General features: G+C 38.8%; 1 protein-coding gene across 6 annotated transcripts in view; it reads right to left on the reverse strand.

Moving 5' to 3' along the window:
• Positions 1-170: 170 nt before the first annotated feature.
• The window catches only part of SH3D19 (SH3 domain containing 19), a 126,385-nt gene continuing 107,205 nt past the window's right edge, over positions 171-19,350 (reverse strand). For 2 of the 6 annotated variants that reach the window (XM_045017734.1, XM_045017735.1), the window contains 6 exons: positions 16,106-16,164; positions 12,815-13,002; positions 12,083-12,135; positions 9,941-10,127; positions 8,415-8,512; positions 171-1,743 (listed from right to left, as the gene is read on the reverse strand). In XM_045017734.1, coding sequence (XP_044873669.1) covers positions 1,456-1,743; positions 8,415-8,512; positions 9,941-10,127; positions 12,083-12,135; positions 12,815-13,002; positions 16,106-16,164 — 873 coding nt within the window. In that variant the 3' untranslated portion in view covers positions 171-1,455. Of the gene's footprint in view, positions 1,744-2,107; positions 5,793-8,414; positions 8,513-9,940; positions 10,128-10,177; positions 10,593-11,096; positions 11,321-12,082; positions 12,136-12,814; positions 13,003-16,105; positions 16,165-19,350 lie in introns of those variants that run through there. The other 4 variants (XM_045017737.1, XM_045017740.1, XM_045017739.1 and 1 more) reach the window with 3 other exon arrangements.

Genomic DNA, 19,350 nt, shown 5'->3' on the forward strand with positions numbered 1-19,350 from the left:
GGTACTTGACTATTGACAGTAGCAAGGGTATTTGCCAAATTAGATCTTAAGAATTGTTCTCAATTCTCAACAGCTGCATGGTGGAAGTTCAGAGAATTCTGAGGGTACTGTTAAAGAATTTCTGAAGGCTTTATACAGGATGTAGTTACTGGAATACCAAAACATTTTGAGTGCTGGCTGGTCTCTTCAAAGTAAATCTGAAGTGTGCCAAAAGTCAGGCTATTCTGGTAAAATGTCTAGAAGATACCACTACAAAGAAGTGGTTGCAAGGTAATCTAAAGAGCCGTGAACCTGATGTTGTCTTGTCAATTGTATAGAATAGACATGATTACCTTTCTTTCCAAAGTAAAAATGTTAATATGAATTTAGTGTTCATGGGGTGCTGGATTGACAGTCCTGAGGACCAAAGTTGTCTAAACAGAACAGAAAGTGGGAGTTCAAGTTTAATTGCCCTGACCATTTCCATCCTTGCTATGTGTGCTACTAACAAGGGTGCTAATTTTAATGGCTTTAGAGATGCCTGTTTACTGGGAATTAGAGTGAAACTTCTCCATTCGTTCCATATAGGCTACTCAGGTGATAGTAATTTCCAGTTGTTTCTAGTGAAAGACACTCTGTATCCTGTTACCAATCCCCTGAACCATCTAGTTCTCCTACTATAAGCCTTTTTACCTGTTGTATTCAAGCACATATGAGTGATCACTCTTTGTATTCTTACCTATTTACAACAATCCAACTACAACTCAGATTGCTGAGACTCAAGTTGTATTGGTATAATTAAAACAGTACAGATAATGTTGTACAAACCCAATAGTATAGATGCAGTTAAACCACTGAGTGCTTTAGCAATATAGCTGTATTCCTCCACAGGAAGGAAGATAAGCCATCCAGGTGTGACAGGTGCTATAGACACATGCAATATCGTTGAGAGTATTGTTTCAACTTTATAAAAGTTACCTGTAGCTCTGAGCCAGGGATTGTATGCTAGCTCCATGGGTTGCTAACTCCCTCCAGGAACTAAAACCAGCGCGTGTGTGGGTAATTACTACAGACCCTGGAACAGGTAAGCAACTCCGGAGAACTACTGAATGCTAGGTGAACTGCATATACTGGTTCTGGCTGAGTTCCAGAAGATAGAGAAAGCCTTTTGATATACAGGCTCAGCTGAAATTGACTGAGAAGTACTTGATCTAAAAACTGACACAAACTGTTAACCAAGAGGGCAAACTCTGCTGTAAAGCTTGAAGGACTTTGGAATCTAACAATGTTCCTCTGTGGAATTTGGGTGACATTTGGTAAGCTTAGCATTCATTTAGACAACTTATTATTTTGTTTTTTGGACTAAGGTATTAGAGAACTTATAAATGTGGTTGGCAGGCTCTTGAACTGCAGCTTAAATCCCTGGGTTGGATGGAGAGAGTCGTGTAAGGCTAAGATTTTTGTCATGGATTTTTTTTAGTAAAAGTCATGGTCAATAAAGAAAAAATTCACGGAAGTCTGTGACCTGTCCTGACTTTTACTAAAAATATCTGATAAAATGGGAAGGGGCAGGGTGGTCAGAGCTCCAGGGTCCCCCTGCGCCTTCCCCGGTGGCAGAAGCTGCATGGGGAGGGGGTCCTCCTGCCCCGCCGTGGTGGGGATACCTGCTGCTGTGGGAGGTGGTGCGACCCTGTGGCTCCCAGCCGTCAGATCTGAAGTCACGGAGGTCTGTAGAAGTAATGGATTCCGTGACTTCTGCGACCTCTGTGACAAAATTGTAGCATTAGTCATGTGACATTTCCAATAGAGAGGTGATTGCTAGAGGTCTGGTCTATTGAACAGACCATGGAGGGACAAAGGTGCAGTTATTTCCAAAATATTGACTACTGGTGTAAGGTACATTTATACAGTGTACTATTTTTATTTAAATCCCTAATGGAAATATTTATACTGGTATAAGATCTGTGTAGACCAGGCCTAAAACTACAGCCCACCAGACAAAGCAATTATTGCATTATAGACCATGTTAACTGAACGTGACCTCACGTATTTAAAGATATCAATCCTTTCATTAAATCAGAATTATTGAGAGTTAAAGGTAAATACAGACTCAAATGTGACTCAGACATGCATATAAAAATTTATTGATTAAATACAAATTTAATTTATACTGGTACCATAATGCTGGAGACAAATTTGGACTTGCAGAATGTAAAAGTTTTTATTTTGTACTATATTCACTATATATAAAAATCATGGAAAAACGTGTTCTGTCACAAAGATGCTACTTTCACTGTGGATAATTTAACAAAACACTAACAGCCTGGAGCTTAGGAAAACCACTCTATCATATTAATGAATCATAGTCCCTAGTTGAATTTCAAGATAGCATAATCTTTCATATTAATTGCAAATGTAATTTAGGATTTTCACAGGAATTTTCCCTTTTCACTTCCCCTTTCTGCTGAATTACATCCTTGTAATCAATAGAGATTTTAGACTTTCTGTATAAACCTTTGTGGTCACAGATATTGTCTAACAGTAAAGCAGATATTTTTTGCAAAACAGATTAGTTAATTTAAATTTATCAAGGGACTGAAATTTAAAGCGATTTTCTGAACTGGCAAAGCTACAATAATGTAAAAAGCCCTTAGATGGCGCTATTGTTCTGAATTTGCAGCTTCCAGCTATTTTACCCTTTTATAAGTGGTATTATGTTTGCTATATTTCCTGATTTAGTATTTGGAGTTACAAAATAAAATACAAGGATTATTCAATTAAACAGATGTTTATTTAAAAAGTTTGAAATATAATGGCTGTCCTGCATTTAATTAAAGTGGTAAAAATTAATAGGCCAATATAACCAAATCTTCACACACCCTTTTTTCTTTTGGAAAAATCTATAAATTCACTATTGGTTCAAAAATATTTGTATCAAAGCTTTAGAGAACTGACATAATTAAAAGGTTGTCTACCCAGCAAGGTAATGTGAGCTGTGGGGGTGTGTGAGATATGCCCATGTTAATGTGCTTTAGAAATCAATGTCTCCATGTATACCCTGCTGGTGCATGGTAAAGGTTCACTAGTATGGTTTAATGTAGCACTGTTTGAAACAGCACTGCATTAAAGAACACCAGTAATGTCTACACAGACCAATTAATGCACAGCACATTAGGGATGTGATTTCTGAAGTGTACTATGGAGCCCATTATCCCCCATGTAGACAAGCCCAAAGTCAATAGTAAGTAAACATTGCACACTAATACCTTATCTGCCTCCTCAATGATTTAGGTATCTCATTTGGAGGAAGTAAGTTGAGTAAGTGTCGTTTTTTATAAAGTTCTTAAATTTTTACTTGTTCTACTGTTAAACAATACTTACAGGTGGTTTACCAATTGCATGGGCACAGAGCCATGATGAAAGGAGTCCATTTTGCTTAAACCTTTGACATGGTACCCATACTGTAAAGCAACACTATAATTTTTTTTTCCCCAAGTGAAAGGGGAGAAGACATTTCCAAAAGAGTACATACAGGTTTATCATTAAGTGGAATTAGAATTTACTTTTTGGGCACATAAAATAAAAATAATGTCCTTTTCATCCATGCACTAAAAACTAAAAAGGCAAGTTTTGAGTGCTAATGTCCATTGTATTTTATCAGGGTTTTTATATTAGTCCATTACTATAGTATCTGAGCATCCTTTCTATAAGCCCAGGGGAAAGCAGCATCATAGGATGAGAGATAGTAGGAGAGGGGCCTGTATTAGATTTCAACATTAAATCAAGATATTAAAGATGGAACTTGCTAAAAAGATCTCCCTAGTCTCCAAACTTTAAATGATCAATGCTGAATCAACACCTTGATGCTCTGACTTTTACCCTATGCTGTACTTTTCTGATGGAAAAAGATTCTGAAAAGCCTGGCTTTTTTTATTTGCCACCTGCACCTATTAATCTTCAGATACAACTTTTAGATAATGTTTTCTCACCTCTTAGCTCAGAGTACACACACAGTTTATTCAATTGCCTTGTTCGTCAGAGAATACAAAAAGAGGCTAGTTGCTCATGTGGGAATAGGATGCCATTTGAACATGTATAGAACACACTGCAGCATAATGAAGACTAAATGTTTTGTTTTTGTTTTTTTACAGTACACATCAGCCCAGAATGGGAGGTGGATTAACAATTAACTTGTTTAATATGGAGCTATTGTCAAACATTCTGGAAAGTGTTGGTTTCCAGAATGTGCTATTCTTATCTGGAAATATGTCTAATATCAGACTCATTTAGTCTATGTAATTTAACTTGTATACTTTTTTTTAAAACAAAAACAATGCAAATCTTTGTGCCTGTTAGGATAATTTCTCTTGGTGTCTGCTGCTTTCTGCCTTGACAGATTTATAATGCTACATCTTATGTTATTTAGGTGATTTATAGAAAATAACTTTTTCAGTGGATACCTCAATTAGTTATTCTCACTCATAGACATAAGGCTGTGAAATATTCTTATTAAAATGAACTATTTAACTGAAAGAAACAAAACAAGAATGGCAGCTGGGGTGAAAGGTGCTGGGGGTTTATAGAAGGGATAGGTAAGCTTCTTTTTCTAATTTCAAACACTGTCAGGTTTGAATGTTAAGCTGAAATGGGAATGGAATTGGGTTTGTTTCTGTGTAAAGGAAACGAAAATTGACAAGGAAAAAATCTTTTTTTTTTTTTTTTTTAAAGCAAGCAGACTGACAGAGAAACCCAGAGACTGGATCAGGGTGTGAATGAGTCTCTAATAGGAAAACACTCTTCCTGGGGCACTAGCTTGAACCAACCCCAGGGTGAGGGTTTTTTGTTTTTAAATGTTGGTGACTTTATCTATTCCTTGGTGCACAGAGCAGGTTTCCCTTTAACTAGAAAAATGTGTTGAGTGATTAAGCCTGTCCGCCCCCCTTCAGTAAAAAAAGATTGAGTTCATTCTAGTTTTATGAACTCTACAAGTACAAAAACCTTGAACTTCACAAGTTCACTCAGCCCATTCAAAGATGGAGAAACTATGAAGTGAGTGAAGTTTTCTTAGCCTTTTGATCTTCCTGCTTGTTAGACTTTGGTATCCCATATATGAAATGACAAACTCTACAAAGTGTCTATCCTTTATCCTCTCAATCCTAAAACAACTGCTTTTTATTGCTAATGAGGATATTAACTCAAGCAGTAGTGAAATCTGAAAATAAAAAATGTGGTATACATATTTAATATAATACTTAAATCTGCAAAATAAATGCATTTCTAAAAAGCCTATTAAACAATCTTAATTTATGCAAATTGTGTGCAGGATAAATGAATACCAGATCAGGTCAACTACTAGAATGCAGTTCACTTAATTTGTAAGATATTGTACCACATTTAATTTCCCTAGCTGGAAACTATTAAAAATCCTGTGGAAATTCTGTTTGCTAGCTCATGTGGAACATTCACAAAGTATGACTAAGTTTTGTTGTCATGGCAAAAGTTAGTGTTTCAGGAAATTATTATATATGATGTGGTTCTCTTTCTTGAGAATATAGTGCAAATCATATTTGATAGTCAAAGTAATAACTCAAGTGACAAAAAAGATGGTAGTTCTTTGTTTGCTAAAGTATAATGTGCCTTTGTGCTAGATAAGCATTTGCTTCCATATGCCTAGTGAGCAGAACTGGGCTCCATCCTTATGATGCCTATAGAACTTGAACAAAGTTCTTGGGAAATATTCCAGATTTGCCTTGTACTTCTCCACTCATCCAATCTTCATCTACAGGTTCCAACTCTGTTATTATATCACCTGCCTGTAAGAAAATGAGCAAGGATGAATCTTTTCTGCTCAAATATAGCTTGATATGGGATTAGAGGGAGAAGCAGTAACAAATTCACCTTTATAAAACTTAGATTTATATAGAGAACAATAAAATATTGGCATCTGTTGCTAACTTTACATTTATACAAAGTAAAACATCTTCACAGACTTGGGAGACACCTATCTCAGAATATCCCATAGTCAGGGCTCTGTTCTGAGAAATGGGACATGCTGGTTCAAATTCATGCTCCAAATCAGGCAGGCCTCTGAGCGTGTCTATCACACTGAGCCCCTTAGGCAAGATAAGTGGGGCAATGCCTAATTGGCAGATCCCACCAGGACTTAGGCATGAGCTAGGTGCCTGGACTGAAGCAGCTGTGTACCTGGCTAGCAGTGGATTTTTAGGCATCTAATGAACTTTATCCCTGGAAACTTAGGTGCCTGGAAACAAGGTTATAGCAGCTGAGCAGGGATTTTGAAAATCTAATTTTTCTTGACTCAGGTACCTGAAGTTACAGTTAAGTACCTAAATTTCTTTTTGGATCTAGCCCTTTGAGTTTTGGTGTATATATAACAGTATATGCTGATGAGCCACTTAAACTTCTTTGATGTCATGGAACAGAGAAGTATATTCTCTCAACTGTTTTTTTTTTTCCCCCCTCCAGTAAGCACAATTCCTTTTCAGATCTTTGCTACAAGCTAAGTGTCAGATCCCCATTGTTCTTGTTATCCACCCCTGACACTCACTCCTTGAGGTTTTCCTCATTATGGTTCCCAAAAGTGTGGCACAATGGTCTGAGGAGTTTAATAGGTTGTATGAAGTGGACTAAAATTAGTACTGTCTGTCTGATCTACTATTTTGTTCCTATTTTCATCATGGTGTGCCCCATGCTTATTCTCCCATAGTCTTGTCCTTTCTTCCAGTGCATTGGTTCTGCTTTTAGTCTAGAATACTCTGCTCCTGTAGTTTCCCAAGAACATAAAACTCAAGTGCTCACATAGGATCTTCTTTAGGCACAGTAAAAGGTAGTATTTTTGAGATTACTAGTCATCTGATCTTGCTTTGAATGTCTATGCAGGTCTTGCCAATTTAAAAGTTCCCTCAGTATCTAGGTCATTGGTTCTCATATACTATAGACCCACTGCTTCTTGGTAACATCCTTTAGCTCTTCAAATAGTCTGTCAGAAAATCAAATGGCATACTGCTTGCTGGGTATTCAATGTCACAACTGCATGTTGTGCTGTGAAAACGTCTCAGGAAACCCAAACACACACTGTACTAAATGTATTTTAAAGAGCCCACCATCATAGGGTGTAGGTGCTGTTGCTACTGCTGTTACGTTACTGTATTTCATCCTGTCTTCTGCTTCCTAGGCACAGTGAGAAATTCTATGGTGCCCTATTTGATCAGATCTCTAATTTTTGATACAACTGAAAGTGAATGCATCTGGTCAGAAAACTTAATTTAACCTTTTTTCTAAGCAGTGCGACAAAGTAACAGGCTCAATTTGTCAAAGTGAAACTACTCTCTGACTTTGGAAATGAATAAACAGCTGTACCCTGACAGAAGTCACAGTAAAGTTATAGAAAAGCCAAAATCATCCACATTAACAGAGGCACAGACAAACATTTGGGACTTCTGATAGTTGCTACTATTTATATTTACCACACATCAAAAAGTTAACGTTTTGGAAAGATCCCCAGTAAACAGACAAAGATCCAGGAGCAAATCCTAGTTTAAGTGATGCACCCTCATGATGTCAGGTACCCTGCTGGGATGTACTGTAAAATAGCCCTTTCGTAGCATGCAAATTTTCAACTTTTCCCTTTGGGAACAGACACGTTGTGGTCAGTCCATGTATTGCAAGTGTTCTGAAACAATTGATTCATTTTCAGTAAATAACCACTTGGCTGCTGAGTCTCAGGTTCATCTAATATCAGTGATCTTACTGGAATAGTGATGAAGAGTACCTGGATGTGGGCTTTCCTAGTACTAGCTACAACTATAGTTGCACTGTTAGCAGAGGTGGATATGCTAGCTCTAAGCACTACAGAGGCTGAGTAGATGTTTGAGATGAGGCTATTGTAAACTGCTACTTTACTGACCTTGTAACTTTCAAATCTGAATGTGGTAACTCTGGCCAGGCAGCCTGGGATCAACGTAACCAGCCACAGGAGGATCAGCCCACTGCAGAGTGAATCTTCCTGGGGTATAGATTCATTGTAACCGCTCCTTTGCCAACCACCCTACTGCTACCATAGAAGCATGGCTGGGGCTTCGCTATCCTTCATGGATTCACAGAGCTGTTGTTTCAGCCCCTTGGGGCTGGTTGATAATCTGCTCTAATTTATGCCATGGAACTGGACTGACACAGGGCAGCAGATTTCAAAGGTAAGTGTTATGCCATCTTTGTGCCCCTTTCACTCCCCCACTCTCAGTCCCAGGATTTGGCCTTATTTCCAGGGCAGTAAAAGTTTACCTTTTCTAGCTGTGTTTCTAAGGTAAATGAGGTCCAGCTCAATCGGTCTGCTCCATACAGTCTGCTTTCTTAATAGGGTGCTGCCCTATATCTTTCGAGGTTTGTGAGCTAACAGCAATGACTAAGATATTTACCTTGAAGGAGAGCTCATCCTCATTCTGTCCCTGGAAGTCATATAAAGCCTTGGCTTTTCCTTTCCTGCATCCTGGAGACTGTGCTGACTTTACTCCAGCTGTATAACAATCGACAACACACAAGTGATTACAAAATATTTGTTAAAATACAAAAAATTTTTAAAGAGAATTCTACAACAAGATGACAGTTCTCAGTGCTTGGATTCTCTCTCTCTCTACATACACAGAGTGCATTATTAGTACATAGTGTGGAACACAACTGCAATAAATCCTACATATTGCATGGGTCACAATATAATAAAATAAAATAGTCATGCTGAGAAATGAACTTCTACCGCTATAAAAACTAAACAACTTTCAGTTGAAATCTGCCGTTGATATTCCTTACAGATAGACTGTTTCCTCTGCAGGATAAATGAGTTCATTTCATAGGAAGGGGATTTCAGAGATTGAGTCAAGAGCTTGTCCCACTGCTGACCTACCTAACCCTTTTCATTAACTGAAGTTTTACACGGAGGAGTTGGACTTTTCTCTTCCTAACTGGAAAATGTAATGCAGGGATATTCAGTAGGAAGACTGCAGGCCAAATCTGGACTTCCAGATGCTTTTGAATGGACCCTGAAGTCTTTTTATTATGATGTTTTTAAAAAAAAATTCTGGAGCCTGGACTTTGACAAAAAATAATTGACTACCCTGATGTAATGTATACAATAATGGAGCAGTAGTCAGTTTCAGAGTTTGATACTGTTACCTGTGTAAAGCCACCTTACTTTCTGTATATTCTGAATCACAGGTATTTAATTGAGTGGGGAAAAAAACTAAAATTTTATTGCTTTTGGCTACTGTTAGCCATAGAAAGCTAATTCCATTCTTAGAGTGAACTAGACTGGTTTCTTGCTCACGTTTCTTCAATTAAACAGAATAGAGTAAGTTAGTTTTTTTGGACAGGGCCATCAATGCACATCCACTGTCCACAAATTATGGGCCAAATCTTCAGTGGAACTACACTGATTCATACCAGCTGCCAACTTGGCTCAGTGCCTTCAGTTACACCTATGAAACCCCACTGAAGGCTATAGCACTGGACAGCTGTAACTAGATTTAATTTGAAGACAATGGTTTTACCTCAGTGATAAAGCCCAGGCCAGAACTAACCTGGCTTTCCTCTCGGATGTTAGTATTACTTTTAGAGTACAGAGAACATTAAACATTCCAAGCAGTAATTAAACCTGGATATTGTTTACTGATACAAAGATCAGCTTCAAATGCAAACTAAATTAGAGCAAAGTTCTCATCTCTAATGGTATCTCTTCAGCTGTAGTGATTGGCTCTGTGCCATTATTTGGAAAATGTTGATTCAAGGTCTAGTTTGATCTCTAGGCAATGACATGTCACTGTAGTACTGCTTAGTGTTACAGATATACCTAGCTAATTACATCACTCTAGGAACCAGAGCACCAATCATCATTGAGCACAGGGATTTGGGTTAAGAAATGAGAATTTATCTTCCACTAGAAATACTGTACCGGAACAGGTCTGAACAAAAACTGCTGGGAAAATGCCTTCGCTATCATTCAGTCTCCCTCTGCACCACTCTGAGTCCACATGCTCCAATATCTGGATGTAGTCTCCCTTTTTAAAGGATAAATCTTCATTGGTTTCTGCTGTAAAATCATGAAGTGCTTCACACCACTCTCCAGAATGTCTATCAGTCTGTCAAAGTAAACAAACACAAGATCTGTTTGCAGGAAATGGGTGGAGCCATAGATTTAGACAGGGAGGGTAACCCACATGAATACGATTTTTTTTTCATAATATTATATTTGCTTAATTGGTTTAACACACATTAGAGTATCGAAGTTAAGGGGGAGGGGGAGTTATAACAATCCTGACTTGCAAAGTGTACAGAGGATATTGTGAATCCACAGACTTGGTTTACGATGTTTGTAGAGGTGCACAATCCTTTTCCTAGCACAGTGCTTTGAAAGGGAGAGAGTCAAGCAAATTTTGAATATGATCTTTTGTGTGCGCATGTTTTACTTCTGTAATTTCTCCCTGTTAGACATCTCTGAGAGGCCTGAAAAGGAGATTTTGAAAATATTGTGTTGTCCCCCTGGTCACTTCTTATTAACACAGGAAAGTGTCACTCTGCCACAGAAGCTGGTTTTTAAGGAGGCTCTGCTGAATGAAAAGGAACACAGGAAAGTGAAGGGGTAATTTGTACCAAAGCCACACAATCAACTGGTTCAACTGAATTTAAGCCTCATGATCTCCCTGACCCCTACTCTTTTGTTTTAACCCAGGGTTAGGAAATGCATGGCTCGTATAATGTACTGATAGGACCTGCCTGGCATATTCAGATTGTCCATAATCTAAGTTTTCATAAATTAATTAAATTCTCTCTGTAGCTATGAGGGCTAGAACCTTCCAACTGGGAACACTATATAAATGATTCAGCGCAAACTGCTCTATCCCTTATTAATCTGATTGAAGTGTCATCTTCAAAGCCCAATGACAAAACTTTCCTCCTACCATTAGCTATGTAATCACGGATCATTTTTTTCATCTAGGGGATAAATGGGAGTAGAGTCCACTGGGTTGGGAACTAGGAGTTGCTATAGGGAAGGAAATGTGGAAGAAAGAACAGAGAAGACTCACAAAGGTAGGGAAAGAAGCAGGGCCGGCTCCAGGCATCACTCAGCAAGCAGGTGCTTGGGGCGGCCAAGGGGAAGGGGCGGCAAGTTGGGCTCTTCCGCGGCAATTCAGCGGCGGGTCTCTCGGTCCCTCTCGGAGGGAAGGACCTGCCACCAAAGAAGAAAGTGGCGTGGTGGAGCTACCGCCGATCATGATCGTGGCATTTTTTTTTCCCCCTGCTGCTTGGGGTGGCAAAAACCCTGGAGCCGGCCCTGGAAAGAAGATAAAGGGCAGGAATAGCAGCTGACTTTCTTACTGAATGATGAATGTTACAGGAAGGCACTGAACCAGTAAGAGCTAACTTTAGATATTACATACAGCCCATATACCCGATCGCTGTCTGAACTACTGCTGAAAGCAGCAGATATTCCACTGTGAATTGTTGGGGCATAGAGTGCTGAATGTATAACCAGGCCCACAGACCTTAATTAAGCAAAGAATTAATCCCTTCCCACAAATGAATCTGACACCTCTGTGTTAACCGTTATACCATATGTGCTCTATACAGTTGTAGATTAGAATAACATTTCAATGATCATCCAATTTAAGAAACTTTCACGTGGGTTACTCCTGTCTCATACTGTCTGCCTCCCCTTTTAACATATTTAGAGGTGGGATAACAGAAACAAAAGACACTATCTAATGCCCATTACAAATTAAAAGCAGACTAAACTAAACTACAGTAGCTCAACAAATCACAAGAGACTGAACAATAGAAATTGCCTAAACAAAGGAAATAAGAGTAAGAGCAATGTCTGATGACTTCCTGCTAACTGAATCATTTCATCAATTGCAATTTAGGTTTCTATGAGTAATTATTTACACAATGCACTGAGAATAAGATGCTTAATAATGCCTACTAATTTCAATGAAAGTTGTGTAGCTGATCTCCCTATGCATCACTATGAAAATTTATCTTATGCAATTTACCTCTTGTTAATTTGGCTTCAGTGTATTGAATTCCAGTAGCCTACCTGAGAAAGACCAGCAGAACTCTCCGTCTTGTTCTTCAGTGGTGCTCTTACACCTAAAGTATAAACAGTTCAAATATTTGCTCTTGCTCTTCAGAATTTCACGTGATGTGAGTTCAACATGTTGGCGAGGAAGTGAAAATCAAGAACAGCATTTTGTGATACCATATTACAGTAAAAGCTTTTTTATCCAGCATGTTGGGGGTATGAGAGGTGCCGGTAAGTGAAAAATTCCGGTTAACTAAGAGGGACGGAGTTTGGCCCATGCCCCCTCCTGCACTCCAAACCCCTCATGACCATTCCTCCGCCTAGGTGCAGCGGGGACATGTTGCTGCTTCCATGCGGGGACATGTTGCTGCTTCCATGCAGCCACGTGGAGCCAGGTAGGGAGCCTGCCAGCCCCACACCAGCCAGACTGCCAATAAAGATAAAAAATGCCGGTTTATAGAACGTTCCAGCTGGTAAAGTGCCAGATAACACAGCTTTTACTGTATTCAACAACTGGCTTCTCTTCAAAAGGCTAATTTTCCTTTCAATTTTCACTTGTTTGTCCTCTTTCATTTTGGTCTCTTGTTTTCACTAATCCCTTTCCTCATTTTTAGTAGTCGTCCTAAATAAAGTGCATTTTTCTTTCCAGCTCCTCATACATTATGTCATACTACCTACATGCAATACTAAATGTTATACACTGACTCTATTCCAGTTATACACCTAGAGAGTGCTGATATATTGTACCTAATCCAGGCAGATCTTCAATAATTTCCACAAAGTTCAAGGGGAAAATTCCAGATGTGCCTTTCAGCTCTCCACTGGCCCATTCTTCATTTACATATTCCTTAAGAAGAATAATTTCACCTTCTGAAAAACTTAATTCATCTTTCTGGTCTCCGATATATTCAAACCGAGCTACGCATCTCGGGCCCCTGCACAAACACAAAAGAATGAGTTGGCTTTACATATTAATTTTAATATTTTTGTCATTTCACTTCTTGTCTTGGGCATTACATAGCCAGAACAAATTGCACAGGACACCCACAATAGTTATCATGAAGCAAAACCCACCATATTTATATCTTTCTGGCCAAGATGGTTAAAAATAGGGGCCTAAAGGTTATACTTAGACAGCACAAAGCAGGCAGAAAGCTGCCCTAAATGGGTACAAACTATCCATAGGCCTAGCTCTCCAATATCCAGTCCCTGCCTCTCAGTAGGGTGTATGGCGGGTGGGGAGTAGCAAGATGTAGGATGCTAGGAGTGGGAGGGAATGAGGCGGCGTGTGCAGTGCTGTGGCTGATCCCTAGCTGGCACCTTGGTCTGGAGAGCTGCTTTCAATTGCATCAGGTCTACTTTCCTGGCTGGCCTGCCCAGGATCAGGGGTTTGGAAAGATTACTTGAATCCACCTTGCCCCTGTCCACTCATATTTTGCACAGTTAAGAAGATGGCCCATAGAATATTTCCAAGTTAAGAAATACACAAAAAAGGAAAAGTAATTCTGTCTTAATTCCACTGAAGCCACATTAAAAAACAAAAAACGGAGCAACATAGGCTTTTAAAATATTTTTTACAGCTGGACAGCCTGTAGTCAGTCTTCAGTGGAGGGGATGGGACGGGGGACACACATCAGCAATGGCTGCAATCACATTTTTATTTCGTCTGTTTGATAGATGAGCCACTGTGAAATGCTGTTTAAATAGTATAAGAAGATTCACACATCTCTGCCCCCAAAAACCTTTTCCTCTATTGGATTTCAGAAAATATAAACTCTTATTTTTTAAATGTAGGGGGAAAAAAAATCAATGCCTCTGACAGCTTTACAATTTACAGCAGGATACCACACACTGAATTCAATTTTTTTCATTTAACTGGAACATAAAGTTGCTGTGTAGCAATATTTAAATCACTGAATGCACCAATTATTTATCATTTAGTGCCACCCCCAGAAATACAGGGTGAAGGAGGCTGTGACCCTAAGAGCCCCCCCATGCAAGATTGCATTCTGTTGTCATGCTATTTTCCCAAAAGGTGGCTTGTAATATATCACTGGAAAACTAATAACTCACTGATCATTAATATTCTTGCACAATGAATGTATAGTTAACCCTCAAAGAACTGTAAAGATGTGCTGGAAATATGTGACTAAAATGTGTTTAAACCAGGGATGTCAGGGAAAATTCATAAACAGGTTTTCTCCAGACAATGGAAAGAGGCCAACATCTCAGATCAGGTGTGGGCAAATTCAGTGGGCTACTCGCTTGTATCAGAGGTTGCAGTATGGGATAATTTGCATTTTAAAAATCACCAGCAAGGGCGGAACCAGCACAGAATCTACACCAGACAGCATGGTGTCCACACCCAGCAGGGGAAAGGAACTTTATTTGAGGATACACTTCAAAATAACACATTTCAAAGGTTTACTGGACTATAAGGAGGGGAGTGAACCCCTTTGATTCCTAAGGTGAAGGATAACTAAGAAACCAAGCGCTTTCAGCTCCATGTGCTGGGTCCTGGCTAAAGGTCTAGCCAGCCAAGCAGGAAGAAAGACTATGGTGACAAAAACTGCTTTGAAGAAAAGACACTAGTGTATTAAGTAGTTTTAGACTTAGAAGCATATTTTATTTTGTTTGTAACCTGTTTTGTTTGTTTCTACCCTGATTCCTTATATTTGATATTACTTAAATCTGTGTCCTTTTGTTAACAAACCTGTTTTACTTATACCATACACCAACTCAATGCTTTGATTGAAATAGACTGTTGGTTAACCCCATCGAACGTAATAAGCTACTGTGTACTGTCTTGTTAAAGGACCAGTGAACTTGTTTTTGTGAGTGTTGCAGAAAGATGTCTCTGAGGGACATGGGAATGGGGTTCACTGATCGTTACCTGCGAGACAGGGTTTGGACTGGCAGAATCCTAAAAAGTTTGCTGGCAAGGCAGGCAAGGCAGACAAGCCAGTGTGTCGGAGAGCTGACACCGAGCAAGTGGGAAATTTGCTGCTGCTGCTACGCTGAGTCTGAGGGGGCAACACAGAAACTCTCAGTGTTGGGAACCCCAGCAGATTGTCACACAGGTGTAAAAAGGAATCCCTGCCCACTCCCCACCTCTTTCTGTGACATCATTTGAACCCTGATCACATATTGGTCATCCTTCTTCATAATTCTAAATTTTTCAGTTTATTTTGCTAAAATTTGTTATTTTTTAAAAGAGGGTGATATGGAGGGACTTTTAAAATCAGATTGCTACTGTTGATCTTTTCTAGTGACTTTCAAAGCTACCAGAAAAGTGGAGTTTGAATAGTTCTATTAATTTGAAATTAACTTTTTTTTTTTAAACTTTACCTTTAAGGGAAAGGCTCAGACTGTTTTGTGTAACCCACCTCTGCTTCATTTTGTTTTTCACTTTGCAAGTGAACAATCATGTAAGTCAACAAACTAGCACTGTCCAAAAATGATACTATGGAATGCAACTGAAATCAAGTTGTATCCATTTGCACCAGGGATGATACTGCCTCTCGTAGTCTTTCTATATTAAAATAAGTCTATAATAATTGATCATGTGAGCTGCTGAGCACATGCAATTGATGGGAATGGTAGGTTCACAGACCCTCTCAGCATCAAGCCCTAGAAGTAGCTCTTCTCAGTATCTCAAAAGAGCAGATTTAAAAAATGATTGATTTCAAAGTCAATATCATCTGCCATTTCTTAAATCCCTGAAGTTCAGTCTGTTGTTTATATTCCAGCCAAAAATAAAATTGCATTGTTTTGAGTCATTTTTCAGGAATATTTGTTCTATTTTACAGTAATTAGTGCTTAATTTCATATGAATGAGACGAAAAATTGAAAGATTCTTATTCAAATATTCCTAGTTTGCAAAAATTAAACAGCATAAACTAAAATATTGGTGCATCAGAGTTTGACTAAATTAACGCTAATGCCTCTGTAAATCTGAAGTAAACATAATCCTTCTGCTTATTTGTTTTTCATATATGTCAAGATGAAAAAGAGAGCAACAATGTGTATGAAACTCACTTAATACATGGTGATGAAAACAATACTTTTTTCCTGTTCTCTTCCTCTGGAACATCAATCTAATAATGAGAAGACCAAAAAACAAAACAATACACAATCAATCTTAAAATTACAGTGGTATAAATTTAGCATATTTAATGTCAAAATTAGAATATTCTCCATTCAAATTAGTCAATTACATTGCAGTTTCAGCTGCAGATGCCACACATAGGGTGACCAGATGTCCTGATTTTATAGGGACAGTCCCAATATTTGGGGCTTTGTCTTATATAGGTGCCTATGTCTTATATAGACATGTATTACCTCTCTGCCCTGTCCCAATTTTTCACACTTGCTATCTGGTCACCCTATCCACATGGCACTACATAATCACTGGAATGTTCTGATCATTGGGGGTGGTGGTGATGGTGCTGTTTTGGCATAATCACTTAACTCTTTGATGCCAGGGGCCCATCATCATTGCTATTCAACATTAAGAAAACAAACAAAAACATAATTTACATTACTAACTGTGTGTTTTAATAGCAATAGTCCTCTTTGTTGACTGGCAGAAAATGGAATTGGATGCTACTACACACTGTTGCTTTTGGCTCCAGGCTCATAATTGATATTGCAATCTATTATCTGCTAGTGCAATTCTACTATTTAGAAATATCCATTCCGGGCTTTGATCATCCAGATTTTGCCATCTGTACCCCAAATAAACAAACATGTCTCAAATTGTACTTCAGTCTGCATGCAAAGACAGAATGTAAAAAGAGGTTAAGTGTCACCAAAAGCTCTCTTCCTTATCCCATTTGGAGCTGCAGGCTGTGTACTAAGGGACCCTGCATGTGTATGGTTTTACGTTTTTATTTAAAAATATCATCACAGTCATCATCTGATCTCTTATCACACAAGAGAGCTGCAAAATATGCAGCATGGCTTAGTGGAGTAAACATCAGATTGGGAGTCTAAAGACCTTGTTTGTAGTCTTGGTTCTGTCACTACTCACTGAGGGCCTGACCCAAGTCCCTCACTAATCAATGGGAGTCTCTTCATTGAACATCTGTGGGTGCTGGATTGGGCCATGCTTTACCTTGGGATAATGTTTGAAGTGTACCATAGATGCTAAGTATTATTATTTGATGCCTAGACCTCATGCTGATATCCAGCTTAACATTATGAGATAGAGCTAGAATTGGCTCTTGTATCAGTACTGAATCTCTGGCCCCAATGAGCTGATTATCTCTGTTAACTGTTGTTGTTTTTTTTAATAAAGTGTTCTCTCTTCCCAACAGATTTTTTTTTTAAATTTCCAAACTGTAAAGAAAATATTTTTAGTGCTAAAAGAGTTCAATTCCCTTTTAAAAATAAAATAAAACTTTCAAAATTAAATATTAGTATGTAAGAATCATTTCTGAGTACACAGAAAAAATTAAAATGGGAGCAGCTCAGGAAGACGTTCCTAGGTTCATTTCCCCCTTATTTATTAGCTACTGAATCCCACAGTATGTTGTCTAACAACTCCAGTATTGTCTGACAGAGTGAGCCAAATGCAGGCCTGGCGCAGCTCCACTGACTTTGGGCTTGTCTATACGGGGCCCCACAATTAGAGGAGCACGAGTACTCTAACTGCTCCAAGTAGACCCCACTGACACAAACTAAAAGGTACCTATTTCATGTCAACTCAATCTTGTTTCAAACAAGATTGTGCATGTTTACACCAGTGCTGAATTTGGCCCATGATGTTCAATCCACTGTTTTAAAACAGAATAAAACTTTGTTTTAAAAGTTAGCCATCAATAGAAATCAAATTGTGAATTACATAATGTTTGTTTAGAAACAAGAAGAAGGTGAAGGGTGCAGTCTGTTTACCTAACAAATCTCAGTATTAGTCCTGTGTGGGAGTAACACCCCTGCCCCATCTCACTATTCCCAGCTATGACAATATTTATCATTCAGTAATGGTATTGAGCATATTAAAACTCACTAACATAAACCGTTAAAAAACAGAATCAGAGTCTCTTGTGTACAACTCCCTCACGATGGTTAGAAAATACCCAAAGTTATTAATGTAGCAGCAGTTCCAAAAGTAAGTTGTGCATGTGTAACTTAAGGTGTGATTTTAACCCCGTTTAGTTAAACCAGTGTAAAAAACTGTCTGAACATGGTGGAACACTGTATGAACATTTTGGACTAGCTAAAGTTGATTCCTAATGGACTTGAGCTAAACCAAAATCACCATGTCCACAAAGCCTTTGGCACCATTTTAACTAAACTGGTTTAAAATCAGACCTTAAGTATCCACATAAATAAGCCCACAGAAATGTGACATTGCTTGCCCTAGGTCACATATTGAGACAATGGCAGGGCTGGGAATGGAATCCAGATCTCTTGACTTCCTTGATCAGTACACTATCCACCGGATGACTAAAGATACATAAGTGAAGTGGAAGTTTCTATGCCACTATCAGTAGGCCCTGGTCTACACTACAAACTTATGTTGGTATAACTACACCTCTGAGGGCTTGTCTAGACTACCTGCTGGATCAGTGGGCAGTGATTGATCCAACGGGGGTTGATTTATCGCGTCTAGTCTAGACTAGGCCGAGTGGTGTGGAAAATCCCCTGAGGAACATAGTTATACCCATCTAACTCCCAGTGCACACAGCGCTATGTCGACAGAAGTCTTCTCCCATCAACATAACTGCCACCTCTCAGGGCAGTGGAGTACCTATGCTGATGGGAAAAGCTCTCTTGTTGGCATAGGTAGCATCTTCACTAAGTGCCACGGCGACCCAGCTGCTTCAGTGCTGTAAGTGTAGACAAGTCCTTTGAAAAACTGTGTCTGCTAGGTCCAAGTGTCTCAGATTCCCTTATCCAGGTCTCTTTGCACTGAGCAGGCTATCCTGTAAAAATCTGCAGCCATGGTGTTATCTCCTCAATACTTCCTCACCACTGGTTTGATTACTCTTATTGTATAAAGTGACCCTTCCTTTTAGGAGTTCTAATTTGTTTTCTTTTGGGAGTTTTTTTTATTGGTGACTTGCATCATTCAAGAGGTTTTGTTTTTGTTTTTCCAAAATAAACTTGTCTGCTGCAATTTTTAAAACATACTTCAATATCAACATACCATGTCAGCGTGCACATCTTGGGAGGGTTGAAGGCATCCCAATACTCAAATAATTTAATGCAAATCCTTGATGGGACTTCTTGCTTAAGTGTAGCTTAAGTGCAGCTTCTTGCTTAAGTGTAGCTGTTTA

Source organism: Mauremys mutica, chromosome 5 (genome assembly GCF_020497125.1).
Source record: "Mauremys mutica isolate MM-2020 ecotype Southern chromosome 5, ASM2049712v1, whole genome shotgun sequence".
NCBI classification, from domain to species: domain Eukaryota; kingdom Metazoa; phylum Chordata; order Testudines; family Geoemydidae; genus Mauremys; species Mauremys mutica.